Raw genomic sequence first — 27314 nt, forward strand, 5'->3', positions numbered from 1 at the left:
TTTATTTCGATCTCTTCTAGCTAACTTTTATGCCAAGAACCTCATTAATGAAACCATTGCGCTGGCCGCATGGTGGAATTGGTGCCCATGAGGGGGGCATTCTAGATTAGTTAGATTGAGTGGGAGCGTGCTATAAAGATAAGAATAAAAATAAAGATAAAGGAAGAGGTGACAATTTGGGTCACAAAAGTACCTGGAGATATTGAAGGAAAGAGACGTTAAATTTATTAAAATGGGAAATTCAACTTCTACGGATAAGGAAATGTATCTGACTATTTTAGACAGTATAATTAATCAGAAAGGAAAACAGATAAAGAAAACTCAGTTATTATAATTTTTAAAGATTGTAGGTGAATATGGTCCTTGGTTTTGTGAACAAGAATCTCCAGATTTACTTACTTGGGACAAATTAGGAAGGAAGTTACAAAAAGTCTGTCTTTCTAATGAACTACCTGGAGGCATAGAAAATATTCAGGAAACTTGGATGGCGCTAGAAGTTTGTCTTTTTGAATATATGGGCCAGAGTTCGTGGCCCCCTGAGGACCTCTTAAAAGGCATTCAAAGAGCTGTTAGGTCTATTCAAATGGAAAATCAGCCTGAGGCTAAGTTAATTCCCTTTCCCTTAAGCCGTTTAAAAACAAAGGCACTAGGGGCCAAGCCAAAGATTAAAAATGTGAATTTAAACTTGCAAGATCAGGCTAGCCCGCAAGGAGATTATAGAGAGCAACATCATAGAGGAGAAACCTCCGAAGTCCTAGAAAATTCCCCGGGCCGAGCAACAATACAGGGAATTCGAGGAGAGGTCGCACAGTGTGACGTCACTGGCGCCAACCAGGACAGCCCACGATCTTTACCAGAACAGAGATCGAAGACAGTTTTCTTAGGACCTTCAAACACTGAATTAAATCCTGAAACAGGGTCAGAACAAATCCCTACTGGGATTTTCGGGCCCTTCCTGATAATACTATAGGTTTAATTTTGGGACGTAATAATTTAAAGGGAGCCATTGAGGTGATACCTGGTGTGATAGATTCAAATTTTAAAGGACAATTAAATGTTACTGTAAGGTCCAATTATGCCCTAAGGCTCACTCCAAAAGATACATTTGCCCAATTAATATTATTGCCTTGTGACTCAGAAAGGCACCTGCTGGTAGATTCAGTTTCTAAACCACCGGACAGAGTATACTGGTCACAGTTAGTATGACAAGAACGCCCTTTACTAAAACTTAGAATTACTAATAAAAATTTCCTAGGAATAATAGACACAGGGGCTTATATCTCGGTATTATCTAGTAGGTTCTGGCCTAGGAACTGGCCTTTACATGTAGCCCCACGTTGGGCGCCAATTCCACCATGCGGCCAGCGCAATGGTTTCATTAATGAGGTTCTTGGCATAAAAGTTAGCTAGAAGAGATCGAAATAAACACACAGACTCAGTTACCTTATTTCTATTGCCAGGTCCGAGACGCTCCTCTGTCTCCTCGGACCTCTTATAGTGACAAAAGTAAAAAATGATAATCTGGTTTGGAACCTCACAGAAGCTGGAGTGTTTGGGGTTGGGACTGAATATCAAGAGAGCAAAGGGTGGGAGGCGTGCAGAGGAAAGACAAGTTCAAGGGGCAGGAGAGGCCTCCAGTGCCTACAGCTTCCAGCAGGCAGGTGCCACCAAGGACTGAACACAAGGCCTTGGGCTTAACAGGTGGGCAGGGACTCAACAGGTTAGAGAGGCTCAGCCCAGGACTCAGAATACGAGGTAGGTGAGGAGACAGTGGGCAAGAACATGGTGTGTTTTAAAGGTTGAAAACTCAGAAAGGAGGCAGGAAATCAGAGGCCCAGAGAGGGAAATATTTGTTTTTTTTTTCCGTCTGCTGTGACTACATACTTAGTGGCTTAAAATGACACAAACTTATTCTCCCACAGTTCTGGAGGTCAGAAACCCAAAATGGGCCTCCGTGGGCTAAAATAAAAATGTCTGCAGGGCCAGACACAGCAGCACACTTCGGTGATCCCAGCGACTCTGGAGGATGAGGCAGGAGGATTGCAAGGATTGCCAGCCTCAGCAATTTAGCAAGACTCCCAGCAACTTAGCAAGATCCTGTCTCAAACAAACAAAAATTTTAAAAAGGACTGGGGATATAGCTCAGTGGTGAAGCATTCCTGGGTTCAAGCTTCAGTATCTGCTATCCCCCAAAATGTGGCCAGGGCTGATTCCTTCTGGAGGCTCTGCGGGGAGTGTTAGTCTTCTGTCACTGTGACAACACCCAAGATCATCAATTCTTAAGGAGGGAAGGTTTATTTTGGCTCATGGTTTCAGTCTATGGTCACTTGACCTTGTTGCTTTGGGCCTGTGGTGACACAGGACATCATGGGTGGGAGCATAGGGCAGAAGCGACTCACCTCATGGAAGTCAGGAAGCAAAAAGAGAGGGGAGAGGCAGGGTCCTGATACCTCCTTCAAGGGCACACCCCAATGGCCTACCTTTCTCCCATTAGGCCCCACCCTTTAAAGGGCCCACCACTCTGGATAGCACCACAGACTGACAACTAAATCATGGATTTGTTTTCTTGCCTTCTCCAGCCTCTAGAAGCTGCCTATATTCTTGGCTCATGGTCCTCCTCACTCTGAGGAGTTCCGTTGTCACATCTCCTCCCACTGTTTATCCTCACCTCCCTCCATTAGAGACCCTTCAGATTCGATGGGGCTCACCAGGAGAATCCAGAATCATCTCCTCAACTCAAGACCTTTATGTCATCTGCAGAGTCCATTTTGCCCCTAAGGTCACACAGTCACAGGTTCTGCAGATTAGGATATGAAGACCACTGGGGAGCTATTATTCTGATACTCCAGAGGGAGTTTTAAATGTCTGCTTTATTGTAATTGTCTGTGGTGAAGCCAACACAGTCGTGGACCACTGCCACTGAAGAGAGTGGGCTAGATTCCCAAGGGGGATGCACCACACCAAGGGCCACAGAGGGAGCCCCAGGCAGGGCCAGAACCCAGGAAAACCTGAGCAAGAGCTTCCACTGCATCTCTGCAGGATGCACTGGTGGGCCGGGAGAGCAGGTGTAGGCTGGGCAAGTTTGGATAACTGCAGCAAGCTCTGGGGGAAGGCAGTGTCTTGATTTCTTCGGCACTTGGCCTTGGGATGACCAGGGCAGGGGAGCATGGGCCTGGAATGTAAGAGCCCCTGATAAAGGCGAGTGGGTGTGAGCTCTGAAATGGTTGGACTCACATGAAACAGGAGCACAGATGTTCTTGGACATACTTTGGGGACAGGACAGTCCAAGGGGAGAGTCATCATTTAAAAACCTGTGTTCAGGGGCCAGGGTGGGGTAGGTAGTTCAGTTGTAGAGCACTTGCCTGGCCTGTGCCACACCCTGGGTTTCATCCCCAGCACCCCAACAAAACAAAACACCAAACAGGTGGACTTCACTGTAAACAACAAAAGCAATGGATGCGGACAATCCCAGCTAGTCAGGAGGTTAAGGCAGGAGGATGGCAAGTTGGAGGCCATCCTGGGCAACTTAGAGACCCTGTCTCTAAATAAAATGAAAAGGGCTGGGGATGTAGCTCAGTGGTAGAGTGCTTGCTTTTGATTTTTTGGGGTGCTGGAGTCTCACATGTGTTAACCAAGCGCTCTACCATAAGGTTACACATTTAGCCCATCAATAATGGTGGAAACACATCAATAATGTCTATTTTAAGCCAAAAGATGCTGGTGGTTAGCCAGGCGCAGTAATATAGGCCTGTAATCCCAGCAGCTCAGGAGGCTGGGGCAGGAGGATTGAGTTCAAAGCCAGCCTCAGCAACTTATCGAGACCCTGTTTCTAAAAAAAATATTAAAAGGGGGGGAAAAAAAAAGAAAGATAACTGGCTCTTGCCTGTTTTAAACTAAAATAAAATGCATGGAACTACAATAAAATCAGGTGCTCCTACTAGACTTTTATTTAAATAATTTTAGGGCTGCGGATGTAGCTCGGTGGTACAGCCTTTGCCTAGCATGTTTGAGACTATTGAGTTCCATCTCCAACACCCAAACAAAACAAAAAACAGAATTTAATCTAAACAAATATTCTCTTTCTTTTTAATAGATCCCAATTTGGTTCCAGGATACTGCCCCCATTCCAGGTGAGGAGAATCACTACTTGTAGATGCCATCTTGGTGGACCCGAGGCATTCACTTGTGCCTCAGGGCCAATGGGACATAAGGAGAGAGGTGCCCGGAGCAGGAGCTTTAGGGACAGATTTCTCTCCCACTTACAATGCTCAGGACAGGAAGGGTGTGGCCCCTTCATTTGCCAGATGTTGGTACAGATATATGTGACATCAGAGCAGCTGCAGCTACTTTGGGGCCATGGGGGAGTTCCCCAATGGGGGATGGGAGAACCTGGTTCCCTGGCAACCCTGAGGCCTTCCTACCCTAGGACTTCTTTCATGGGGTAAGAGTGTGTATGTGTGTGTGTTTGCCTCTGTATTTTAATTTTTAAGCTCAGGTTTGTGTTTTCTCTCCTTGTGACTGAAGGGGTCCCTTGGGAAACCGGTAAACTTGATGCCAGGACTGTGTCTCTCCGGAATGACACCTGACTATGAAAGGAAGAGGACTGAGGCAGGTGACGTGCGGGGGCAATTTCAGAGGGAATGGTACCTACACATGGACAAAGAAGCATGTTTGTTCCACAGGGTGCACTGAAGGGTCTGGAACACAGCGCAGGCCAAGAAGCCCTGAGACGAGGACTGAAGGGTGGGCAGGGCCAACCTGCAGGGCCTCCCAGGTGAGGGTCCCAGCTAAGGGGCTGGGACCTGGTCCTGGGGTGGGCCAGCTCCAAATACCTCCCAGGGCAGCGTGGAGTGGGGCTGAGGGCCAAGAGGTCAGGGAGGAGGCTGGGGATGAGGTGGCTGGAAGCCAGGGTCCCAGGGAGAGTCCAGACTCTCAGTCCAGAGCTGACCAGCTATGCTGAGGGCCCTCCTGTCCCTCGGCATCCAGCCACACAGAGGACACTGAAGCATTGCTGGTTCCACCCAAAGTAGGACAAGGTCTTGAGGGACCAGCCAAGCTCCCAGAAACCAGAAGCAGCTGGGCCCAGAGTAGCAGGCAGGATTTCAGGCAGCTGTGGGGACACAGGAAGCCTGAGCAGCCTCAGCCACCATCTGGGAAGGCAGGCACAGAGCCAGTGCTCCTGGGAGCAAGCAGGGGCTTCCGCAAATTCAGCTGACCCAGTGGGTACCTGATTGGACACGTGAAGTGGTCTTGGGAAGGGACCCAAGGAAGCCCCAGGGAAGGGACAGGAAGAAAGAACCACAGACTCAGAAGCTAGGAAGCTGAGACCTGCAATATGGTAGATGTAGGGCCTGAGAAGCAATGCATGAAATGCCACCCTGCCCCCTCCTCCTGGAGGCCGTGTGAGCTGCTGACCCCGGAGAAGGCTGACTGAGACACTTCATCCAGCTGCTGTCAGCTGTCACGGTAGGAACTAGGAGGGCTGGAGCCCCTGAGGGATCATAGGTGCTGGGAATCCAGCTGGGGCACCTCGGGGGGCTGTTCAGGAATCTTCTTTTCAGAAGTATCAACATCCTTCTGGACACCAGCTGGAGCTGGGACAGGGACATCACCTGGAAATGGAGGAGGAACCCAGTCTTAACCCAGGAGTCCCAGCTCTCCTCCCTTAGGAGTCCAGGCCCAGGCCCTCCTCCCTGGGCCCAGGACTGCACCTGTGTCGGGGTGGAACTTGAGCTCTCCTTCGGGGTTGGCGGGGGGTGTGTTACGGGCCTCCTGCTCCTGCTTCCTTTGCTCCATGTGCAGAACGGCCTGCAGGAGGGTGACCACAAGGAGGTCATGACACTGGCATTCCAAGTTGCACAGGCCTCAGTCCCCAAACTGGGACTCCACGGCAACCTGTTACATGGTCTTGGGCTAGTCCCCTTTCCATGAGCCTCAGTTTTTCTCCATCACTGAGAGGTAGGCTTAATCCTCATTAAGAATCCAGTTCTCTTCTGTCATGGCTTGAGTCCTGCCTTGGGACAGCAAAGCCCTCGCTGAATCCTTCACTTCCCTCCCTGGCCTTTCCCCCTCTCACATTCCCACTGCCCTCATCTAACATGGCAGGCACAGTACAGCCAGGAAACAACTGCCCTTACTTAAGATGGCAGCTGAGGACTACCAGTAATTAACATGGTGAACACAGGCCTTCCCAGTCTCTGGGCACCCATGTGGACAAGGACAGGAGCCACCAAAGACCCAGAGGATGGGCCCAGCTTCCCTAGCCAGTCACCTGCTGCAACTCTCTCTTCTGGGCTTCCAGGCGGCCCTGAGACCGCCCTAGGGCCTCTGCCTCCTGGCTGAGGCGCTGGGCCTTGGCATTCAGCTCTGCCTCCCGGGCGGCCAGCTCCTCCTCGAAACGCCTCAGCTCTTCCTCTGTGTAGGCTGGGTGCATCTCCACTGTCTACAGGGCCCAAGACAAGGGCCATGAATGGGGGCAACTCCAGCCGTGGCCCACCCATGTTGGAGAGGGCTCTGCCCAAGGAGGTTTAGAGAAGGCTGGGAGGCGGTGGCCTTGCGCGTGGGCAAAAGAGACCTAGGCGGGGGTACAGGATGGGATAAAGGGCTAGGGAGAAGGGAGAACAGAGACCGAGAAATATGGGACACAGACCCAGAGAGAGGGGACAAAGACGCAGAGTATGAGAAGTAGCCAGTCCTTGAAAGAAAAGTTAGGACTGGGAAAACAAACTATTTAGGCTCCAGATTGTTCCCAATGTCCTTACCTCCCATCCCTCCCCAGTGTCCCCATACTCCTTCCTCTGTGTGGACGCAAGGAACTCCTCCAGGGTCACTAGCCGGTCTTGGTTCGTGTCCACCTGGGGAACCAGAACAGGGTAAGGGCCAAGAGCTGAGGCCACTGCCCTCCCGGGCCCATGTCCCTCCTCTCACATTCTTCATCACATGCTCCCGCATGCGCAGCCGCTCCTCCTCCATCTCCCGCATGTCGTCCTCCTCATTCTTCGGGTCATACACCTTCTCCAGCTGCAGAGTTGTGTGAGAATTGGGAAGTCATGAGAGGTCCAAGGTAACCCTCCTCCAGATACACCCAAACAACTTCAACTCCCAGCAGGCCTTGGGGCTCCCTGATACTCCTGGCAGCCTCTCATTGCCTTAGAGGCTGCTGGGAGTTGTAGTCTTCCCTTAACTCCCACCCAGGAGGACTGAAGGGGACCACAAGGAGCCCTGAGAGGACATGTGGCTGATGTGGATGTTCCCTCTGCCCACAGCTTTAGGACACTCACCTCCTTGGTGAACAGGGCCTCTAGCTCCTGCTCATCCAGGACACCATCACTGTTGATATCTGAGGGGGAGAAGACAGCGAGGTGTCTAGTGGGTGGAGAACAGGGTGGTCTGATTCCCAAGGGACAAACTGGTAAAGAAATTTGGGGCTCATGTGGGGTGTATTATCAGGGGACAGGTAATGAGGGGTCTCTGGCAGTGGAATGGTGGCCTGCAGGCTTCAGCACCCCTGCTGGCCCATTGCCAGGACGGCCCATTCCCTCACAACCAGGGTCCCAAGAATGGAGGCGAGTTGAGCTCACTATCACACGGGACTCTCTCTGGACCTAGCACCCAGTATTTCAGACATGGGTCAGCTCCTTTGTCCAGGATCCGGGGGGTACAGGGACCTCTGCCTCCCAGGGAACCGGACCAGTGCTGACTCCAGGTGCCAGGGGACTCACCCCGCTGCAGGGCTCAGGCTGCCACACTCTCTGTCTCCGCCTCTCCCTTTTCTGCTCACTCCTGATCATCAACCTGTTCCTGCCGAGGTGACCCAGAACCCTAATCTTGCAAATCCAATGGTTTTGTATTGTCCTTGACTCTTCCCTGGGTTTCCAGAATGTCCTTGAGTCCTTTCAGGCTGACCCAAGTCTCCGGCTCTTTTTTTTTTTTTGGTGGTGCTGGGGACTGAAGCCAGGACCTTGGGCATGTGAGTCAAGCTCTCTACCAACTGAGGAATGTCCCCAGCACATCCAGGTTACTTCTTTTGCTGACCTCTACATATCTGTGCACCCCAGGGCTATGGCTTGGGGGCCACTTCTTTACCTACACTGGATCTGTGCTACCTAATGTGGGAGTCACCAGCCACATGGGCTATTTAAATTTAAAATATTAAGATTTAATAAGGGTTGGGGATGTGGCTCAAGCGATAACGTGCTCGCCTGGCATGCGCGGGGCGCTGGGTTCAATCCTCAGCACCACATAAAATAAAAATAAAGATGTTATGTCCACCGAAAACTGAAAAATAAATATTAAAAAATTCTCTCTCTCTTTTCTTAAAAAAAGAAAAAAAAAGATTTAATAAGAGGGTTGTAGCTGTGGCTCAGTGGCAGAGCACTTGCCTAGCATGTGTGAGGCACTGGGTTTGATCCTCAGCACCACATAAAAATTTAAAAAATAAAATAAAATAAAGGTATTGTGTCCATCTACAACTAAAAATATCTTTTAAAAAATTTAATAAGATTTAGGGCTGGGGATACAGCTCAGTGGTAGAGCACCTCTGTGTTCAAGCCCCAGTACCTAAAAATAAAAGATTCAATAAGATTTAAACTTTAGTTTATCAGTCCCACTTGGTACATGGCAAGACTCAATAGCCGTAGGCGGCTGGTGGCTGTCATACTGGACAGGCAAACACAGGACATTTTCCATCACAGAGTTCTACTGGCCAGGACCTTCCCTAGATGGGCTCTTCTGGTTACTCAGATTTCAGAATCATCCAATAATGGCCTCCACTCTTGAATACACAACTGTCTACAATCCCTCTCCACCTGGATGTGTAACAGACATTCTAATTTAACCCGAGCACACCCACCTTCCCTAGCAATCACATCCTTTCGTCCCGTGTCTGGAAGGGAACTGGAAGGTTCCTCAAAGTTGCTTGGGACAAACACCTTGGAGCTACCCTTGACCCTCTAACAGCTAATCCAATCCTATCAGCTGACTTTCAAGGTGATTCCAGACTCTAAGCACTTCTCCCTACTTCCCATGTTCCAGCTGCCAGTATTTCACCCTCCTCACTGAACTCTTGACTTTGGCCCTTGTCCCTATAGTCTGAGCTCAACACAGTACCCAGGTGGATAATAAAATCCAAGTTCCTTTCCTTGCCACAGGGTCCCTGGTGGCTGCTACTGCCCCTGCAATCACTCTTCTTCATGCATTCTGCTCCCACAGCCTGGAAACCCACAAGTTCATTCTTCCTTATGTGCGCTTGCTTTTCCCCACCTAAAATGTTCTTCCCTCATACTAGTAGGAAATAGACCAGAGACCCTGTGCTTAATAGAATAAAAAGTAGGCCCAACTCTTCATCATGTCAGCTCAGGCCTGATTTCCTTAACAAGACTCCTACTAAAGTGCAAGAAATAAATTAAAGAATCAATAAATGTGATGGATTCAAGCTGAAAAGCTTCCTAGCAAAATAATAATAATAATAACATGAAGACAGAGCCTATAGAATAGGAGAAAATCTTTACTACATGCATATCAGATAGAGCAAAAATCTCCTATATGAAGAACTTAAAAAACTTTAACACCAAACAACAACAACAACAACAAATCAATAAATGGGGCTAAGGATCTGAGCAGACACTTCACAGAAAATACACAATAGATCAACAAATACGTGAAGAAATGTTCAAATCTCTGGCCATTAAAGAAATGCAAATCAAAACTATCCCTAAATTTCATCTCACTCTAGTCACAATGGCAATTATCAACAATACAAGCATCAATAAGTGTTGGCGAGGATGTGGGGGGAAAAGTACACTCATTCATTGCTGGTGGGACTGCAAATTGGTGCAACTACTCTGGAAAGCAGTGTGGAGATTCCTTAGAAAACCTGGAGTGGAACCACCATTTGACCTAGCTATCCCACTCCGCAGTCTATACCGAAAGGACTTAAAATCAGCATACTATCGGTGAAGGCGATCCCCCACTCACTGTCTTGACAGGGTCACAGTGAGAAAAAGTGCTGGCAAAGCCACGCTGGTTGGTGGGAAACCGAAACCATAAGACCCTTTTTTATGTAATTGGGACTTTTCATTTTCATGCTCATGTTCCTGACAGGAGGCATGAGTATGCTAAATGCCAAACAAATTAAATTTCAGATGGCTAGAACAGAACAGGTAGTTCATGCCTTGGAGGCTGTTCTACTACCCCTCAGCATATCAAGGACAAAGTAGAAGGCTGTTCTTCTATCTCAGCACATTGAGGACAAACCTGATAATGGACAATTATATCAACTAGAACCCAAGCCCATATTTCCGGCCTCTTAGAAAATCTGATCATTATTCTTATTTTACAAAGTTCACCACATGTAGTCTCATTCTTGATTGAGGAAAGTTATATTATACACTTAGGAAAGTTAAAACATATAAAGATATATTCTTCTCTTTTTATAAACCCTTTTTTACTTTACATAAGGATATATGATGAGCATAGTTAATATTGGTGGAAAGTGGATTGATGTTTAGAACTTACTTTCTATTGAGAAAGACTATAAAGACATGAGAACTAGTGCACCTTGTCTGAAGAACAAAGAAACTCTGAGAAAGCAGCTCAACCAGTTTTATGAGAATAAATTTAGGAATTAATTAAAATAGCTTTATAAGACAGTTTTAGAATAATGTTAGAAATATTATTTTATTTAGATTCTTAAGTTTAGAAATTCTTAAGTTTTTAGTTGTATGGGTTTCTGATATGTTTTAAGAATGATTATAAACTTTAGGATGTTTTAAGTATAAGATTTAAGGGGACTTTTTTAGATGGGAATTTTAGATTAGAAATAAAGTACAAGTGTACTTTAAACTTAAAGGTTAATGATGGGTTAGGAGACTTAGAGTCTGGTTATGTAGTTTGGCATTAGTTAATAAGAAAATAGCATATCTTGGGGAAAATAGTAAATCTTGGGAAAATCTGAAAAATGTAAATTAGTGACGTATTTTACTAATGATTCTGTACTTTTAATAATTAAATAACTAAAGGTCGTATCCTGGAAAAATGTAAATTAATGTTACATTTTTTTGTACCCCCAATCATGGTTAAGGAAATGTCATGTCTTGGCAAAGTTTTAAATTATATAATCAATGACATATTCTGAATCTATAATGATGAGAAACACTGTAATAAAAGATGACCCAGAGAAAGCTGCATTAGCGCTCTCTCTGGAGATTGCTCCAACGGAACGACTCCTGTCTCATCTTTTCGCCGACACCACTCATCCTTCAGGACTCCCTGGATCCCCCTAGGGCAGGACCCCAGCATACTATGGTGACCCGGCCACATCAATGTTTATAGCAGCTCAATTCACAACAGCTAAACTGTGGAACCAATCTAGATGTCCTTCAATAGAAGAATGGATAAAAAAACTGTGGTAGGTCTGGGGTTAAGGCTCAGCAGTAGAGCGCTTGCTCGCCTAGCCTGTGTGAGGCCCTGGGTTCCATCCTCAGCACCACATATAAATAAATAAAAAAAGGTATTGTGTCCAACTACAACTACAACTAAATGAATATTTTTAAAAAAGAAACTGTGGTATACATACACAGTGAAATGTTACTCAGCCTTAAAAAAGAATAAAATTATGGCATTTGCAGGTAAATGGATGGAACTGGAGAATATCATGCTAAGCAAAGCAAGCCAATCCCAGAAAACCAAAGACCAAATGTTTTCTCTGATAAATGGATGCCGATCCATAATGAGGTGGGAGGAAGAATGGAGGAACTCTGGATTGGACAGAGGATAGTAAGGGGAGGGTCGGGGGGTGTAGGGATGGGAAAGATGGTGGAATGAGAAGGACATTATTACCCTATGTACAGGTATGATTGCATGATCGGTGTGACTGCATCGTGTACCACCAGAGAAATGAAAAGTTGGGCTCCATTTGTGTAAAAAAGAAATAAAATGTTCTTTCTCCAAACAGCCACAAAGTGCAACTTCATGGAGGCTGCTGTTCAAAAGTGCTCTCTTGAGGGGCTGGGGATGTGGCTCAAGCGGTAGCGCGCTCGCCTGGCATGCGTGCGGCCCGGGTTCGATCCTCAGCACCACATACAAACAAAGATGTTGTGTCCGCCGAAAACTAAAAAATAAACATTAAAAAAATCCTCTCTTAAAAAAAAAAAAAAAAAAAAAAAGTGCTCTCTTGAGCTGGGCCACCCAATCCAGCAGCTACTAGTCACGTGGGGCAACCTCAATTGGTATCAAGTGCCATGAAAAAGTAAGTAAAATAAACCAGTCACAAAAAAGGCAAATTCGGGATGATTCTGGTCAGATGAGGAACCTAGAACATCAAAGAGACTCACAGAGACAGAGAGCAGGAGCCTGGCTGCCAGGGCTGGAGTGAGGGCTAAACAGGCCGCTGTTTGATGGGTACAGAATTTCAGCTTTGCCAGATGAAAAGATTCCCAGGAACTGGTTGCACAACAATGTAAATATACTTTATGCTACTGAACTGTATGTACATTTAAAAATGATTAACATGGTAAATTAGTATGGTGAAAAAAAAAATTTTTTTTGTCCTGGGGATTAAACCCAGGGATACTTCACCACTGAGCTACATCCCCAGCCCTTTTGATTTTTTTTACTTTGAGACAGGGTCTCAGTGAGTTGCCCAGGCTGGCTTTGTGATCATCCTGCCTCAGCCTCCTAAATCACTGGGATTACCAGTATGTTACCAGTATGTGCCACCATGCCTAGCCAAAAAAAAAAAAAAAAAAAAACCCTTTTCAAATAAAAAGATTTCATTTATCAAAACTGAAAAAAACAAAAATTCAGTCCTTCCATCAGTAGTCCGACTGCTCGGTAGCCACGTGGACTGCTGGCCAACATGCTCGACAGCACAGCTGTGGGTCTCCTAAGAAAGTTCTACTGGGATACTGCTCATTTCACCTGATACAAGTTATCTACAGAGGCTACTGAGGTCCCTTAACCCAGCTGTCTTCTCTCCATCTCCTGAGACTCTTGCAGAACTCATTTCAGTGATGCTGAGATACCTTTTCCTCTTGTGCATTTTATCATCCCTAAAGTTGAGATGTATCTTATGGACATTATTTCAGTTTAATTGGTCTCTGTAAAACCCTAGTGCCTCTCACTCAACTGTCATGAGTCACTCAAATACAGTGTGATCTGTCTGCCAAGTGGCTGTGATGGGAGGAACTCGTTCAGTGTTATCCACAGGGTCTTAACCAAGCGTGGTGCTCACCAGGGAGCCTAGTCAATATCTGCCACATGAAGAAACCAGGTCCTGCCAAGCTCTGCTGATGAGCTACAGCCTCTGGGGCAGGACCCAGGCACACCTGAGGGAGTCTGGCAACCCAGGCCCTGTGCTGCTGATCCGCCACAGAAATGTGACTCTCTAGGGTCTGGGGGCCTGGTTAGTAAGGAGCAGCCCAGCCTAGGTGACAGGACTCCCAGAGAGGATCAGGGCTTCTGGGCTGCTGGGGGAGGGCCACCCAGGCCTGGTCTGGGATGTTCCAAAATCGAGGCACAGCCCTTCCAGGGAAGATCCTCCCGCTAGCAAGAGGGAGGGCCAGGGCCTTTGGGTCAACCAGGGGGGATTAGTTCAGGCCTCTCAGGTCGGATGAAGCCCCACGGGAATGGGAGACCCCTCTTGGCATTCAGGCTGGGTCAGAGACTCCAGGTGCAGCCCGGGGCTGGGACACCCTCCCCACCTTACCATGCAGTATGAAGAAGGTCTTGGGGTTAAACCTGTTGGGGTCCAGTCCGTCCAGCTCCTCCCATACCTCCTTCAACTGGGCTTGGCTGCCCTGTGGAGGGGAGGGGACAGGAAGCAGCTCATGAGCAAGGACTCTGGGTGTCATGCATGTGTAAGAACTAGAGAACTCCTTACCCCACCCAATAAACACTCCCCTCAAGCAAAAAGCAAATCAGGAAAACTACAATTCCCAGCAGCCCCTAGGACGGCTGGACACAGGCTCAGGGCTCTGGGAGGTTATAGTCCTTCAAGGACTCCACAGCCCTGTGGTGCTCTGGGAGCCGCCTTACAGGCACGTTGACTTTGGGGTGCTCCCGGTGCCGCCGCTGCTGCTCTTCCAGCTTCCTCTCCGCCTCCTTCCGCTGTTCTTCACCCAGTGACTCCAGGTAGCGGCGCCTCTCATGTTCCTTGAGCATCTCGTAGCGTTTGAACTCCTCGTGATGGGCGGCGTCATACTGGGCAAGGTCCCGGGTGGCCTGTGCCAAGAGAAGGTGACTTACCTCTCACCAGAATCTAGCCTCCGAGGGACAGGCCCTTGCTGGGAACCTGGCCAGGAGCGGCTCCAACTTCCACCTGTGCCAAGACTCATGACCTGATCTCACTCTCTGGCTCTCGGCGGCTGCTCCTGCCCTAGAATGCACTCTGCTCTGTTTGTTCAGAAGAGAGTACACAGTTGTGCAACAGTAACTTTGATCTGCCTCTTTCTAGTCCTCTACCATCTTGAGTTCTTGGAGAAATAAGTGAGGCACAACATACTAGGTGGACCTGATACGGAAAGCAGTGTAGCTGGATGGTCAACACCAGGAGGTCTTTCATTACTCTGCCCAGGGTTCAAATTCAGGGTCTACTGTGTGATCAAATCTCACTAGCTATATCATTTTTTTTTTTTTAATCAGAGATTGAGCCACACAGGAGCACTTAACCACGGAACCCCCTCCCCAGCCCCTTTATTATTTTATTTTGAGAAAGGGTCTTACTAAGTTACTTGGGGCCTTGCTAAGTTGCTGAGGCTGGCTTTGAAATTGCAATCTTCCTGCCTCAGCCTCCTGAGCCTCTGGGATTACAGGCATGCACCACCGTGCCTGGCAAATTTGTGTTGTTTTAAGCCACCAAGTCTCATGACTTGTTGTTACAGTAGCTCCAAGAAACACCCTGTGAGACTCTATTGATGTCTAACCCACAGAACTCTAAGGGTCATGCAAAAGCCAGGTGTGGTGATGTACACCTCTGGCCCCAGATACTTGGAAGGTTGAGGTGAGGACTGCTTGAACCCAGGAGTTAAATATCAGCTTAGGCAACACACAGCCAGACTCCAGCTCTAAGGCAGGAGTGCGTATCTTGGTGAGACCCTGTCTCAAAATTAAAAAAACAAAAGGGGGGCTGGGATTGTGGCTCAGTGGTAGGGCACTCGCCTAGTACATGCAAGGTCCTGGGTTTGATCCTCAGCACCACATAAAAATAAATAAACAAAGATATTGTGTCCAACTACAACTAAAAAATAAATATTAAAAAAAGGTGGGGGCTGGGGTTATGGCTCAGTGGCAGAGTGCTTGCCTAGCACCTGTGGGGCGCTGGGTTCGATCCTCGCACCACATAAAAATAAACAAATAAAATAAAATAAAGGTATTGTATTTCAACTACAACTAAAAAAAAAATTAAAAAAAGAAAGAAAGAAAGAAAGATGGGGACTTGGGTTGTGGCTCAATGGTAGAGCACTCGCCTGGAATGTGTGAAGCATTGGGTTCAATTATTACCACCATAAATAAATAAATAAATGGACGTTAATTGACAAATATATATACATACATACAAATATATATATATATATAAAAGAAAGAAAAAAGAAGGTAATGAATCATGCTGTTTTAAACTACTAAGTTTGTGACCATTTGTTATAGCAGCAAGAGGAAACTAAACATAGCTACTGTGTGTGGACAGACTGCACAGAGGGATTCTCAACCTGGAGAGCTGTACCTCTAGGGGATAGTTGTTAATGTCAGGAAACATTTTAGCTTGTCACAACTAGGGGAGATCTATACGCATCTATTCAGAGGAGTCTAGGGCTGCTGCAAACAGCCTACAATGCTCAGGACAGGCCCCAACACACAGCTATAGGTGGTGGAGGGCAGAAGCAGAGATCCCCGTGAAAGAGCTTCTATGACTTGAGAAGGACGGGGGAGAGACAGTGGGACTAGAGAGAAGTGGACAGTTTCTGGAATGTTTCAGAAATAAGTGGAAAGAAATTTTTAAGGCAATTTGGGGGAGTATCTCAGTGGCACAGCATTTGCCTACTGTGTAAAGTCCTGAGTCTGAACCCAGCGCTGCAAAAAACACAATCCATGGATCAGTGAAATGTCTATTAATTATCCTTATGACCACTAGGTGGAGCACAAGAGGAACCAGAAAAGCCGGCCTGAGCCTGGCAGGTCCAGACAGAGGAGCAGGATCTCCCCGGGGAGAAGGTCCATGAGAGGGGAGCCCAGGGCGGGCCAGGCAGCCTCTTCCACTCCCAAGGCCTCTCCTTGGCCTTCCCCATAAGATAGGGCTGTGGACCTCACTTTTTAGGTGCAGACTCTTGGTTCCTATGGCCACTGTAACAGGGCACTGCTGCTCTTTTATTTGGTACTGGGCCTGGAACCCAGGGGCACTCTACCACTGAGCTACATGCCCAGCCCTTTTGATTTCTTGCAAAGTTGCCCAGACCAGCCTCAACCTTGCAATCCTCCTGCCTATGCCACCAGAGTCGCTGGGATTACATGAGAATGAGCGCCACCACGAATTGCCACAACTTAATGACTTAAAGTGATACAAACTGATCACTTTACCGGGGAGGCCAGGTGTGAAATTAGTTTCACTAGGTGGAAATGAAGGTGTTGGTGGGACAGGTTCCCTCTACAGATCCTGAGGGAGAATCCTCTTCACTTCTCCGGCTTCTAGAGCTGGTTCTGTGGCCTGTGGACCCTTCCCCATCGCAAAGCCAGTGCTGTGGCATCTGGTCCAGCTGTCCCTCTGCCCTTCTGTTTCTATTTTTTCTTTTTGTGGCACTAGGGATGGAACCCAGGGCCTCATGTGTGCCAGGCAAACTCTCCACCACTGAGCCACGCGGCGCCCAGCCCGGCCTTCGGTTTCTGTGATCGGATCTGCCTCTGCTTCCTGAGGCCCACCTGGGTGACGCAGGATCAGGGCCTCATCTCAAGGTCCTTCATTATTCACACCTTCCAAAGTCCCTTTGGCCATGTCAGGTAAAAGTCACAGGTTCTGGGCTTAGGACATGGACATCTTGGGAGGGCACCGTTGGGCCCGCCATGAGATCACAGAGAGGACAGCCCCTACCCCAAACCACACAGGAAGGACAAGGCCAGGGGGCAGTAGAGTGAGGCCCGAGGGAGGCGAAGCCCACCCTGCCTCCACCTGCCGCTCTCCTGTGTGGACCTGGGGAGGGCGTCTGGAGACCAGCACCCTGCCAGCTTCCCGCGTGCCCTTCAGCTCGGCCCCTCCGTACCGTCTGGATCAGCAGCTCCAGGTCTCGGGCCTCGAACGTGTGCTGGTTCTGCGGGTCCAGGTGTTCAAACTGCTTCAGGAGATTCAGGTGATCCACCTGCACATCTGGATGAAGGAAGATTCAAAACAACCCATGGATTCAGGTGAGGTGGCACACGCCCGTCATCCCAGCTACGTGCAAGCAGGGCTGAGGCAGGAGGATCTGGAGTCCAAAGCCAGCCTCAGCAAAAGCAAGGTGCTAAGCAACTCAGTGAGACCTTGTCTCTAATAAAAAACACAAAGGGCTGGGAAGGTGGCTCAGTGGTCAAGAGCCCCTGAGTTCAATCCCTGGTACCAAAAAAAAAAAAAAAAAAAAAAAGGGTTGGGGATGTGGCTCAGTCCATGAGGTCCTGGGGTAAGTCCCTCGTATAGCAAAAAACAAAAAATAAAACAAACAGGACATCTTTTCTTTCAGAAACCCCATCTTTGGCCAGGCGTGCTCTAAGGGAAGTGACAGTGCAGAGAACAAAGGACCATCAACTGGGCCTAGGGCCATCAGGGTGGGCATCCTGGAGGAGGTGATCCCATCACTGAGTCTGATGCTTAAAATGACACTATGACAATAACTATGATAATAACTGACATGTACAGAGTGCTGACCACCTGCCAGGCCCTGCTCTACGCACATAAACTATGTAAGTCACTGACTTTTCACGACAAACTGATGAGGAGGGTTCTAGGTTTAACACCATTTTATAGATGTGAAAACTGAGGCCCAGAGAGAGGATGTGACTGCGGACACAGCAGGAAACAGTCAATCTGTCCCTGGGCATACATCCAGCCTAGAAAGACGAAGAGCAGGTGACCGTGGAATGACCACATGACCAGAGAGGACACTAACAAATGAGGGGAGGTTCTTCTGAGCAGGGCAGCCAGGGCATGTTGGTGATGGGGCTGAAGTAACATTCCCAATGAGTCCAAAGCTCAGCCATGCAAAGAGTTCTAAGGAAGCATGTCACGGGGAGGGGGCTGAACAGGCAAAGGTCCTAAGGTGAGAAAATCCCATCACTCCATCATTTACCAAAGATGCTGGTGCAAGAAAGGCTGGCAGGGGGCCACGTCAATGGGGGTGGGAGGGGGGGCTGGGGCGGGCCTGGCCCCCCAGCAGGATTTGGACCAGGAACTTGAGTCCCGGGAACTTGGGGAGCCTCCGTGCTGGGATACCTGTGACATCTGTGACCTTACACGTCAAACGGCCTCAGACTGTTACCCTCCCTCAAATGGGGAGTACTCCCGGATCATCAGCAGGAGCGCTAAACCCACGGCTCCTCTGAGAGCCCCCTAGAAGGCGATGCGCGGCTGGCTCTGCGATGGCGGAAGGGGCAGTGGCCAAGAAGTGCAACCCTGGAAGCTGCAAAGGGCAAGGGGGTCCCCTGAGAGCCCCCAGGGCCTTGCTCAACCTCAACCCCCGTCCAGGGAGACCGGTTTCCAGCTTCTCGTCTCCAGGATGGTAAGACAAGGCCCTGTCTCAAAGTAAAAAAATAAAAAGGGCTGCTTCAAGCCCCCACGTGCTATGGTCTGGACATCTCTGTCCCCACATTCATAAGCTGAAACTCCCAGTGAGGGTGTTGAGGAGGGGCCTCGAGGGCTATGTCCTCATGAGTGCACACATGAGCCTGGGGAGCCTGGTGGCCCTTCTGCTACGTCAGGGACACAGCAGTGCCACCTGTGAGGAATGAGCCCTCCGCAGACGTCGTCGGGCTGTGGGTGCCTTGATCTTGGACTTCCCAGCCCCCGGCTCTGTGAGAAATAAATTGACACATGAAAGAAAGCCGTGGTACTCCCCCGAGTGGTCAGAGGCATCTAATGCCTGTTAGCTGGCTCCCAGGGGCCACTCTGTGGAAATCAGGGCCCAGGGAACCAGCCCCAGGAGGAGAGGACGGCAGCCGGACCCAGGGCAGCAATGGAGAAGAGGAAGGGGCAGATTTGGGCTTTTTTTCCTTTTGGCCCTGGGATTGAACCCAGGGGTGCTCTCCCACTGAGCCACGTCCCCAGCCCTTTTTATTTTTTACTTTGAAAACAGGGCCTTGCTGAGTTGCTGAGGCTGGCCTCAAACCTGCAAACCCCCTGCCTCACTGCGATTACAGGCCTGCGCCGCTGGACCAGCTCCAGATTTGGGACATTTTGAGTCGTGCTTAAAGGAACAACAACAATAAGAAAAAAATGCACAGCACCACTACAACGCTTGGCACACAGCAAAGCTGGCAGCAGCCAACACACAGGACAGATTTCTCTTCTTAGAGATAAGGGACCTCTGAATTTACCGGAGACTGAAACTGCAACCCTTAAGCAGCAGGCCAGACGGACGGTAGGAACGGCACCACCACAGGCTCCAGACCATGCCCGTCCGTCTGTTCACCTTACAGACCCCGAGCCCAGCCCAGGACCGGCCCACAGGAGGGCTCAGCACCTTTGGTCCATAGGTAGAAGGAGTCGGATGATGGACAGCAAAGCAAAGCCTCCCGTCTACCCGGCATCCCCGTCAATGGCCAGGGTCCCCGAGCTGCGCCATCAGCACCTCACAGGGTGTCAGGAGATGAAAGGAGAAGCTGCAGGGGAACCTCAGTAAAGGTGGCACCTTCCTACACCAAGGAAGCACTGGGATGAGACCTGCCCCGGGAGACACCAGAACATGTCACAAAGCCACGGGGAGGAAGACAGAATGGTTCATGTGGCCAAAAGGAACAAGCACCTCCATCATCTCTCCATCAGCTGGTGAGGGGCCAAACGAAATATCCAGAAAACCAACATTATCCAACCCTAAATAGGGATGGGACCACGCAGGTGATGCTGCTGCAGAGGGACAGAAGCCGATACAAAAAGCCACATAGGTACAACTTTACTCAGTGCCTCCTGTCCCCAAACACCCGCTCCCTTGTCAGACTGGACAGAGTCCAGAAGAGGCGAATCCTCAGAGGCAGGAAGCCAGGGAGCAGCCGTCAGGGGAGAGGAGGGAGGTGGAGCTCAAGGAACTGGGTGATGAAAATATTCCAAAAGTGACTGGCGATTGTTGCCACATACTCGGGAATAATTGCATGGCACGTGCGTCCTATTTCAACAGAGGAATTTAAAAAGAAAGAGCACGGGGCTGGGGCTGGGGCTAAGTGGAAGAGCGCTTGCCTAGTATATGTAAAGCCCTGGGTTCGATTCCAGGCACCACATTAAAAATAAATAAATGAAATAAAGGTATAGTGTCCATCCTCAACTAAAAAGTATTAAAGTAAGAAAGAAAAGAGCGAGCGCGGTCCAGGCACATACTGCAGCAAACCCCGTGTGGCATCGGGACACAGGAGGGGATCTTGGAATCTAAGCTGGCCCAGTGCGTTAAGAAATTATTGTTATTATTTTTAAAAAGCTGAATAAATAAACTGAAATACAGCCCCAGTCCTTCTGCCATGTAAGGACCCAGTAAAAAGCGCCACCTATGAAGCCAGGGGCGGCTCCCACCTGACCTCAGATCTGCTGCCGCCTCGAGCTCAGACTTCTCAGCCTCCAGAATGGGGAGCATCAAGTTATTCCACTTGTTAAAGGTATGTGTGTTCCCAGAGGCTCCGGAGGCTGAGGCAGGAGGATCGAGAATTCAAAGCCAGCCTCAGCAGAAGGGAGTGCTAAGCAGCTCAGCGAGACCTGTCTCTAAATAAAATGCAAAATAGGGCTGGGGATGGGGCTCAGTGGTCGAGTGCCCGAGTTCAATCCCTAGTACCACCACCCGCCCGCCCCCGCTGCAAAAAAAAAATGTGTGTGTGTGTGTGTTAGTCTCTGATATACACACTAAGAAATTAGAATCTTTCTAGGGGGGAGGACAAAGAAATAAACTAGTATGACTGGGGTGCAGCTCAGCGGTCGGGTGCTTGCCTAGCCCGCGCAAAGCCCTGGTTCCATCCCCAGAATCACAGAACGCATTAAATGACCACGATTTTAAAAAAAAAAAAGAATAATAAAATTGTGAAATGGAAAACAAATGAAGGGCTGTTAGCGTGAATCATGCCAGGGAGGAAGCACATTTCACAGAGGGGGTGAGGCCCCCCAGCCACCTGCCCGCCTGTGCTCACTGGTCTCCTGCTCTGCATCCATCTTGGCTTTGAGCAGCATCCGCAGCCGTGACACCTCCTGTCGCTTGAGCTCATCCAGCTTGGTGCGGACGTGGTGGCTGACGAAGTCCAGCTCTCGGCTCAGCTTCCCACTCTGCCAGGAGGGACACAGTCAGGCTGGGTGCCCAGAGACAGCGCAATGGACAGCCTCGTCCTCTGCTCTCTCTAGGGTCTAACCCTAACCGTCCCTGGTCACAGCTGGTCCCCAGAGCCCAGGGGACCAGGTCCCAGCCTTTCAGCCTGACATGAGGCCCTCACTACCTCTGAGACCGCAGCTCCCATCGCATATTAAACCATGTTTGGTTCCAGGAGCACTAACTGGGCATGGGCACCCACATTCACAAGGCTACTCTCCACCATAGGACCTTTGCACATGCCATCCCTGCTGCTGGGATACTCCTCCATCACCCCTACCTAAGCCTAACCAGATCCTCTCTGTCACTGTCCTTCAAAACCCAAGCACATGGCACCTCTCTCAGCTAAGGGTCCCCACGCTGTGCTGAGTACAGTGCTTCTCTGGGCTACCGCTGTCATCAAACTTGATCCTCAGCATCAGAGACGACCCTGCCCCTCTTTTGCTCACAGGACTCCGCAGTGCTCCCCATGACACTCAAGGCCCCAAAGTCTCCTGTCTAAGTCAGTCCCAAGGAGCCAACAGCATGGGGCTGGGGATGTGGCTCAAGCGGTAGCGCGCTCGCCTGGCATGCGTGCGGCCCGGGTTCGATCCTCAGCACCACGTACAAACAAAGATCTTGTGTCCGCCAAAAAACTAAAAAAAAATAAATAAATTCTCTCTCTCTCTCTCCCCCTCCCACTCCTCTCTCTTAAAAAAAAAAAAAAAAAAAAAAAAAAAAGGAGCCAACAGCAAATAGCTCAAGGCATATCTGAAACCACATCCGAAATTCCACACCACAGACATTCCCACTGGGACTCAACTTTACTCAGGGCCTCCTGTCCCCAAACACCCGCTCCCTTGTCAGCCTGGACAGAGTCCGTTTGGAGCTTCCCCAGGCCCTCTGTGATTGATCAGTCCCCTTGAGTCTCCAGTAGCGTACCTTGTGACTCATGTCCACAGCTGTTGCAGACACTGCAGGACAAGGTGACCACAGCAGCCCTCATAGCTACAGCAATCCGTTGTGCCTGCTATGTCCACCCTCTAACCCAAACCACAGCCCCACTTACAGATGTACAAACTGAGGCAACATGCCCAAGGCCCCTCAGATGGAAGGCCAGTTTCCAGCCTAATGACCGAATTGGAGTCAGGTCCCACAGGACCAGGAGTCCAGGAACGTGAGTTCAAATCCCAGCCCTGATGCAACCCCGCCCCCCCACACACACACACTGTGAGGCAGCACACCCTTCTCCCGGATCTCAAAACTGGGGCCGAGCTGGGCACCAGTGTGCATGCCTCAGGAGGCTGAGGCAGGAGGATGGTCAGTTCAAAACCAGCCTCAGCAGTTTAGTGAGGTCCTAAGCAACTCAGGAGACCCTGTCTCTAAATAAAATATGAAAAAGGACTGGGATGTGGCTCAGTGGTGAAGTGCTCCTGGGTTCAATCCCTGGTGCCGATAAACAAACAAGCAGATAAATAAACAACAACGAAATCCAAAAAAATTGGGGCCAAAATCACTGCCACCACAATGACGACTGGCATTTATGGCCAGGTCAGTACTTGTGGGGCTATCGCTGATTTACGTGGACTTTGCTCCTGCAGGGAAACTGTCGCGTAAGCCTGGCCATTTCCACAGAGGGAAACCAAGACAGAGATGTGGCCATCTGCCTGGGACAAGAAAAGGTGGGGTAGAGGTTGAACCTGGAAGAGAACCATTCAAGAACGTGACTGACTGGCCACTCTGACGTTACTTGGACTCAGGTGGCTTCCTGGGTCTGTTTCCTGGGGCTGGGCACTGGAAGGGCTGGGCTGAGTGATTGTCCCACATTAGGGTCCAACTGGATGGGGACAGAGGCAGTTCCGGGAGAGCCTGGAGGCTTCCGGGAGGACCAGGGCCCCTTCCCAATCTGCCTCAGTCCTTGGGACCCCTCCTGGGCCAAGGTGTCGGGACAACTCTGGGCTGAACACGTTCCAACGTGCGCTGGAATTGTGGGAGCTGGGACGGGGTCAGGCAGCTCCATCTTCCCACAGGGAACTTCTTGGGGCGGCCGCCTGGGGTGGGCTAGGGAGGGGCTGCTGTGGCGCTGGGCTCACCAGTCCAGGGGTGAACAAGCACTGCTACCAGGGCCTCAGTGTCCCCCTCTGGGAAATGGGGACAGACACGGCTCCTTTGGAGGCTGAAGAAGAGCATGGGCAAGAGAACCCAGCACCTCCGTTCTTGACTCCTTCCTCTGTAGAAGGCACCACGCTCAGCACTCCAAGGAGCCAACCCCAGGGGCACCTGCCCCTCTACGTCTCTCCTCCTCTCCCAGATAATCTGGCACCTCGAGGTGGCTTCCATCATTAGCCCCATTTTATAAGTGAAAAAACCGAGGGACAGGAAAGTGAGGTCCCGTACCGGGTCAGTGGTAGAGACAAGACTGGGGGGCTGCCCATCGACCGCCGGCTTCCTCACACATTCCAGGGGTTCCCAGACCCTTCCCAGCTATGGTCCATGAGAAGCACCCCCTTTCTCCTTGAGTTTCACTGCCCAGAACCTGGGCAGAGCTGGAGCCCCACGGCCCCTGTGGGGCCCAGTGCTGCTCTACGAGCACAGACCCCTCGCCTCGTACCTTGATGTCCTCCGCATTGGCGGCCTGCAGCTTCTCCCGGAAGTGCCCATCTGTCTCTAGCACGTTGATGACCTCCTGTAGGTACCGATGGTAGTAGAGGCCCGTGTCCTGAGACAACAAGGTCAGCCATATCAGCCCAGTCTCTCCCCTCCCTGGTTCCTCCCCACAGACAGGAACTCAGCCCCACTCCAGAGTGGCCGCTGGGCATCCCAGGGACCTGCCACACAGAGCATGAGGTGGACTTCACAGAATAAGGGCTCCGGGGCCAGCAGACCTGGGTTCCAACCCTCACCAGGTATGTAACCACAGGCCAGCTGCGTGACCCACTGGGCCACAGTCTTCACTCTTCCCAGGTCTGCAGTGGAGATGAATGGAAGTCATTCAGATGTGCACCCAGCCCAGCGGCAGCCTACAGAGCGGGTGTCTACAGGGATGTATCTTTGTTGCAAAGCAATGAAACGTGCTATCGTTCATTCACCCACACCTTCATTCACTGATTCATTCATTCATTCATCCACTCACTCTTCAACAAGCGCTGACAGAGCCCTACCATGGGCCAGGCACTGGTCTAGGAGGGATGGCAAGTGACAAGACAGAGATTGCTGGCCTCCTGTCTTACCCCTGAGCCTCACTCTTTCTATTTATAAAAGGAACAATATAGTCTTCCCTCAGTATGGATGGTAGATTGGTTCCAGAACCCCAATACATATCAAACTCCACAATGCTCAAGTCCCTTACGTAAAAGGACAATTTGCATATGACCTACATGTACCTTCTTGTACCCACTATTTATGTATTTATTTTGCGGTGTGGGGGTGGAACCCAGGGGCTCATGCATAGAGGCCGCTCTACCACTCTGCTACATCCTCAGCCCACATTACTGAGGTATTAGCCTCTATTCTATTAGCCTTGGAATAAAAAAATAAATTCTCAGCTGGGTTCAGTGGTGCACACCCATAATCCCATCTAGATGGAGGCAGGAGGATCACAAGTTCAAACCCATTCTGGGCAACTGGTCTCAAAATAAACAACAGAAAGTGTTGGAATGTAGTTCAGTGGTAGAGCAGCCCTGGGTTCAATCCTCAAAAAAGGTTCAATCCTTTAAAAAAAAAGAAGAAAAAGAAGAAATTCTCTACCATGGTCCACAAGATGCCACATGATCTGACCCTTGTGCCAGCCCACGGGTCTCCAGGTCCCTCAAAGCACTCTGCTCCCTCCCACCACACAGACTTTGCCCAGGCTGTTCCCTCCCCCCCATTCACTTCCTTTCTTGCCCTTGATCTAGCATTCTTCCCTCCCCCCCTCACCTATCCTGCCCTCCCGGATCATCACTCTATCACCTGGGGCCCTGCCCTCTGTCTTCTTCTATCTCTCAGTGAGTGGGGCTGGTCCCTGAGGGCAGGGGTCTTAAATAGCTGGTTCTAGTGACCAGCAGCTTCTGGTTCAGAGAAGATGCTCAAGAGAATGAACAAAGAAAAAGGGACTCAAAGGTGTCCTTCTCTGTTTGCAAAGACTTCACAGAACAGAGGCCTAACATGCTGGGCAAGGACCTGCCACACAAGAGTGTGATGTGAACCATCCCAAGATGCAATGACCTGTCCATTCTCAGGCCACACAAATCAGGGTGTTGGATCTTTAAAGTTCCAACTCTCCTAAGAGCAAAGGTTTCATGCTTAGGAGAGTTCCAACTCTCCTAAGAGCAAAGGTTTCATCCTTGAAAAACACCCGTTGGAATTAATAAGCAGTTTATATATGCCCTTTTTAATTTAAACCACACCTCCATGAGCTCCACAAAATAAGAAAACCCCAGCTAATTAGTATGGTATTGCTCGTGGAGCTATTGAGAAATACACTTCTTTCTCCTCAACCCCCAAATTCCTTCTTCGGTGGGGAGAGACGCTGACATTTTACTTAAAATCCGACTTGATTTCCATATCTCTAAGTCAGGGACGCCCAGTTTTTCACCAAGTCATATCCCCAGGTACTGCAAAAATGGCAGGTAAATGACAAGCCACAACCGTGCGGCATGGAGTCTCTGGAGCATTCACCCAGCGGGCAGGGGTCACAGGGGCTGTGCAGGCGGGCGCGGGGATTGTTACCACAGCAAACCTCTGGCCAGAGAGCAGGGCAGGGCTACTCACCGGGCTCTCGGTCGCGGGGCTCTCCTTCTCGGGCACCCCCCGCTCCAGGGGCACCGCCAGCACGGCACGCAGCAGCAGCAGCAGCGACGGCAGGAGGAAGAGGACTCCGTGGGGCCAAGTGGGAGGCATGGCGGCAGGGTCTGTGGAAAGGGAAGAGGAGCGGAGAGGTGGATCATCAATGAACGTCCCAAGCCGGCCTCTTCCCCGGATCCGGGAACGCAACCCCAGGGCGCCGCCCCCACCTCCAAGAAGCAAGAGATTCCGCTTCGTTACAGTGACCCAGGATACCAGGCCTCTAGTCTTCCCTTCCTCCAACACCGGAGTCCGGGTCCTCAGTCCCGGGAGTCCCGGCTCCCGGCACCCGCTCCTCTGACTCAGCTCCAGGATCTTGACCTCCGCCTCCCCCAGCCTCCTCTTTTCCCAGGATCTACAAGTACCAGCACTCGGCCCACCGACCTCCAGGACTCAGTGTTCGGGCCCAGTGGCCCACACCCTCCCCAGCAGCCCAAGCTGGAAGCCCCGACCCTCACCTCTCTCCACCGCAGAGGGCGTTTTCCCGGGCCCGGACCTCCGGCGCGTTTCTGGTGATTTCCCTCCCAGGGCACGCCCACTTTCCAGCAGAAAACCCGCCCTAGGAGCTGGATTGGTCCACGCTAGCTCCGGACTCCGGCGCCCTCGTCTAGAGGCCCCACCCCTGGCCGAAGCCGCGCCCCTATTCTGGAAAGTCTCAGCTCCTTCCTTACAAGCTCCGCCTCTTAACGCAATATTTCCTGCCTCGTAGGCCACCCGAGCGAAGACCTAAAAAGAGAACTACAAATCCCGGCAGGGCCAGGAGGAAAAAAAAGACATATATATGAGTCTACTTCCGCCGATATCTTGGCCTCACGGGAATTGTAGTTTTCCCCATTTCTGTTCGCCCACAAGGACTTGCAAATTCTAGCTCAGAAGCAATTGCACAGTTTCCCTGACAAGTTTCTTACAAGTGAGCTCTGTAGAGCGAGACTGTGAAGCGGCCCCTCTGGGGCCCTTTAAGAAACAGCTGTAGGTCGTTCCAATTCAGAATGCCTGGAGCAG

At 50.1% G+C, this 27314-nt stretch overlaps 1 protein-coding gene across 3 annotated transcripts; it reads right to left on the bottom strand.

Moving 5' to 3' along the window:
• Window positions 1-3924: 3924 nt before the first annotated feature.
• Nucb1 (nucleobindin 1) lies at window positions 3925-26837 on the bottom strand. Of its 3 annotated transcripts, none has more exons than XM_026406324.2 (13): window positions 26771-26837; window positions 26241-26380; window positions 24100-24207; window positions 21337-21469; window positions 17247-17350; window positions 14035-14220; window positions 13706-13796; window positions 7281-7339; window positions 6928-7020; window positions 6762-6854; window positions 6272-6442; window positions 5712-5808; window positions 3925-5612 (listed from the first exon to the last, which is right to left on the bottom strand). In XM_026406324.2, exons 2-13 carry the CDS (start codon window positions 26367-26369, stop codon window positions 5500-5502), a joined length of 1377 nt encoding a protein of 458 aa, XP_026262109.1. In that variant the 5' UTR covers window positions 26370-26380; window positions 26771-26837; the 3' UTR covers window positions 3925-5499. The 3 variants fall into 3 exon arrangements, with proteins under 3 accessions (XP_026262109.1, XP_026262110.1, XP_026262111.1); XM_026406325.2 differs by having other exon boundaries at window positions 26697-26776; XM_026406326.2 differs by lacking the exon at window positions 26771-26837 and adding an exon at window positions 26678-26698.
• Between the last annotated feature and the right edge of the window lie 477 nt (window positions 26838-27314).

The sequence above is a fragment of the Urocitellus parryii genome, chromosome 15, assembly GCF_045843805.1.
Source record: "Urocitellus parryii isolate mUroPar1 chromosome 15, mUroPar1.hap1, whole genome shotgun sequence".
Lineage (NCBI taxonomy): Eukaryota > Metazoa > Chordata > Mammalia > Rodentia > Sciuridae > Urocitellus > Urocitellus parryii.

Bases quoted from the DNA above. Each gene is read 5' to 3' on its own strand.
- Nucb1 (XM_026406324.2), bottom strand. From the start codon at position 26,369: ATGCCTCCCACTTGGCCCCACGGAGTCCTCTTCCTCCTGCCGTCGCTG. The intron at 5,809-6,271 runs GTGACTGGCTAG...ACCCTCCTGCAG, and splicing joins AGAAGAGAGAGTTGCAGCAG to GCCGTTCTGCACATGGAGCA. The intron at 5,613-5,711 runs GTGCAGTCCTGG...CTCCATTTCCAG, and splicing joins CAAGTTCCACCCCGACACAG to GTGATGTCCCTGTCCCAGCT.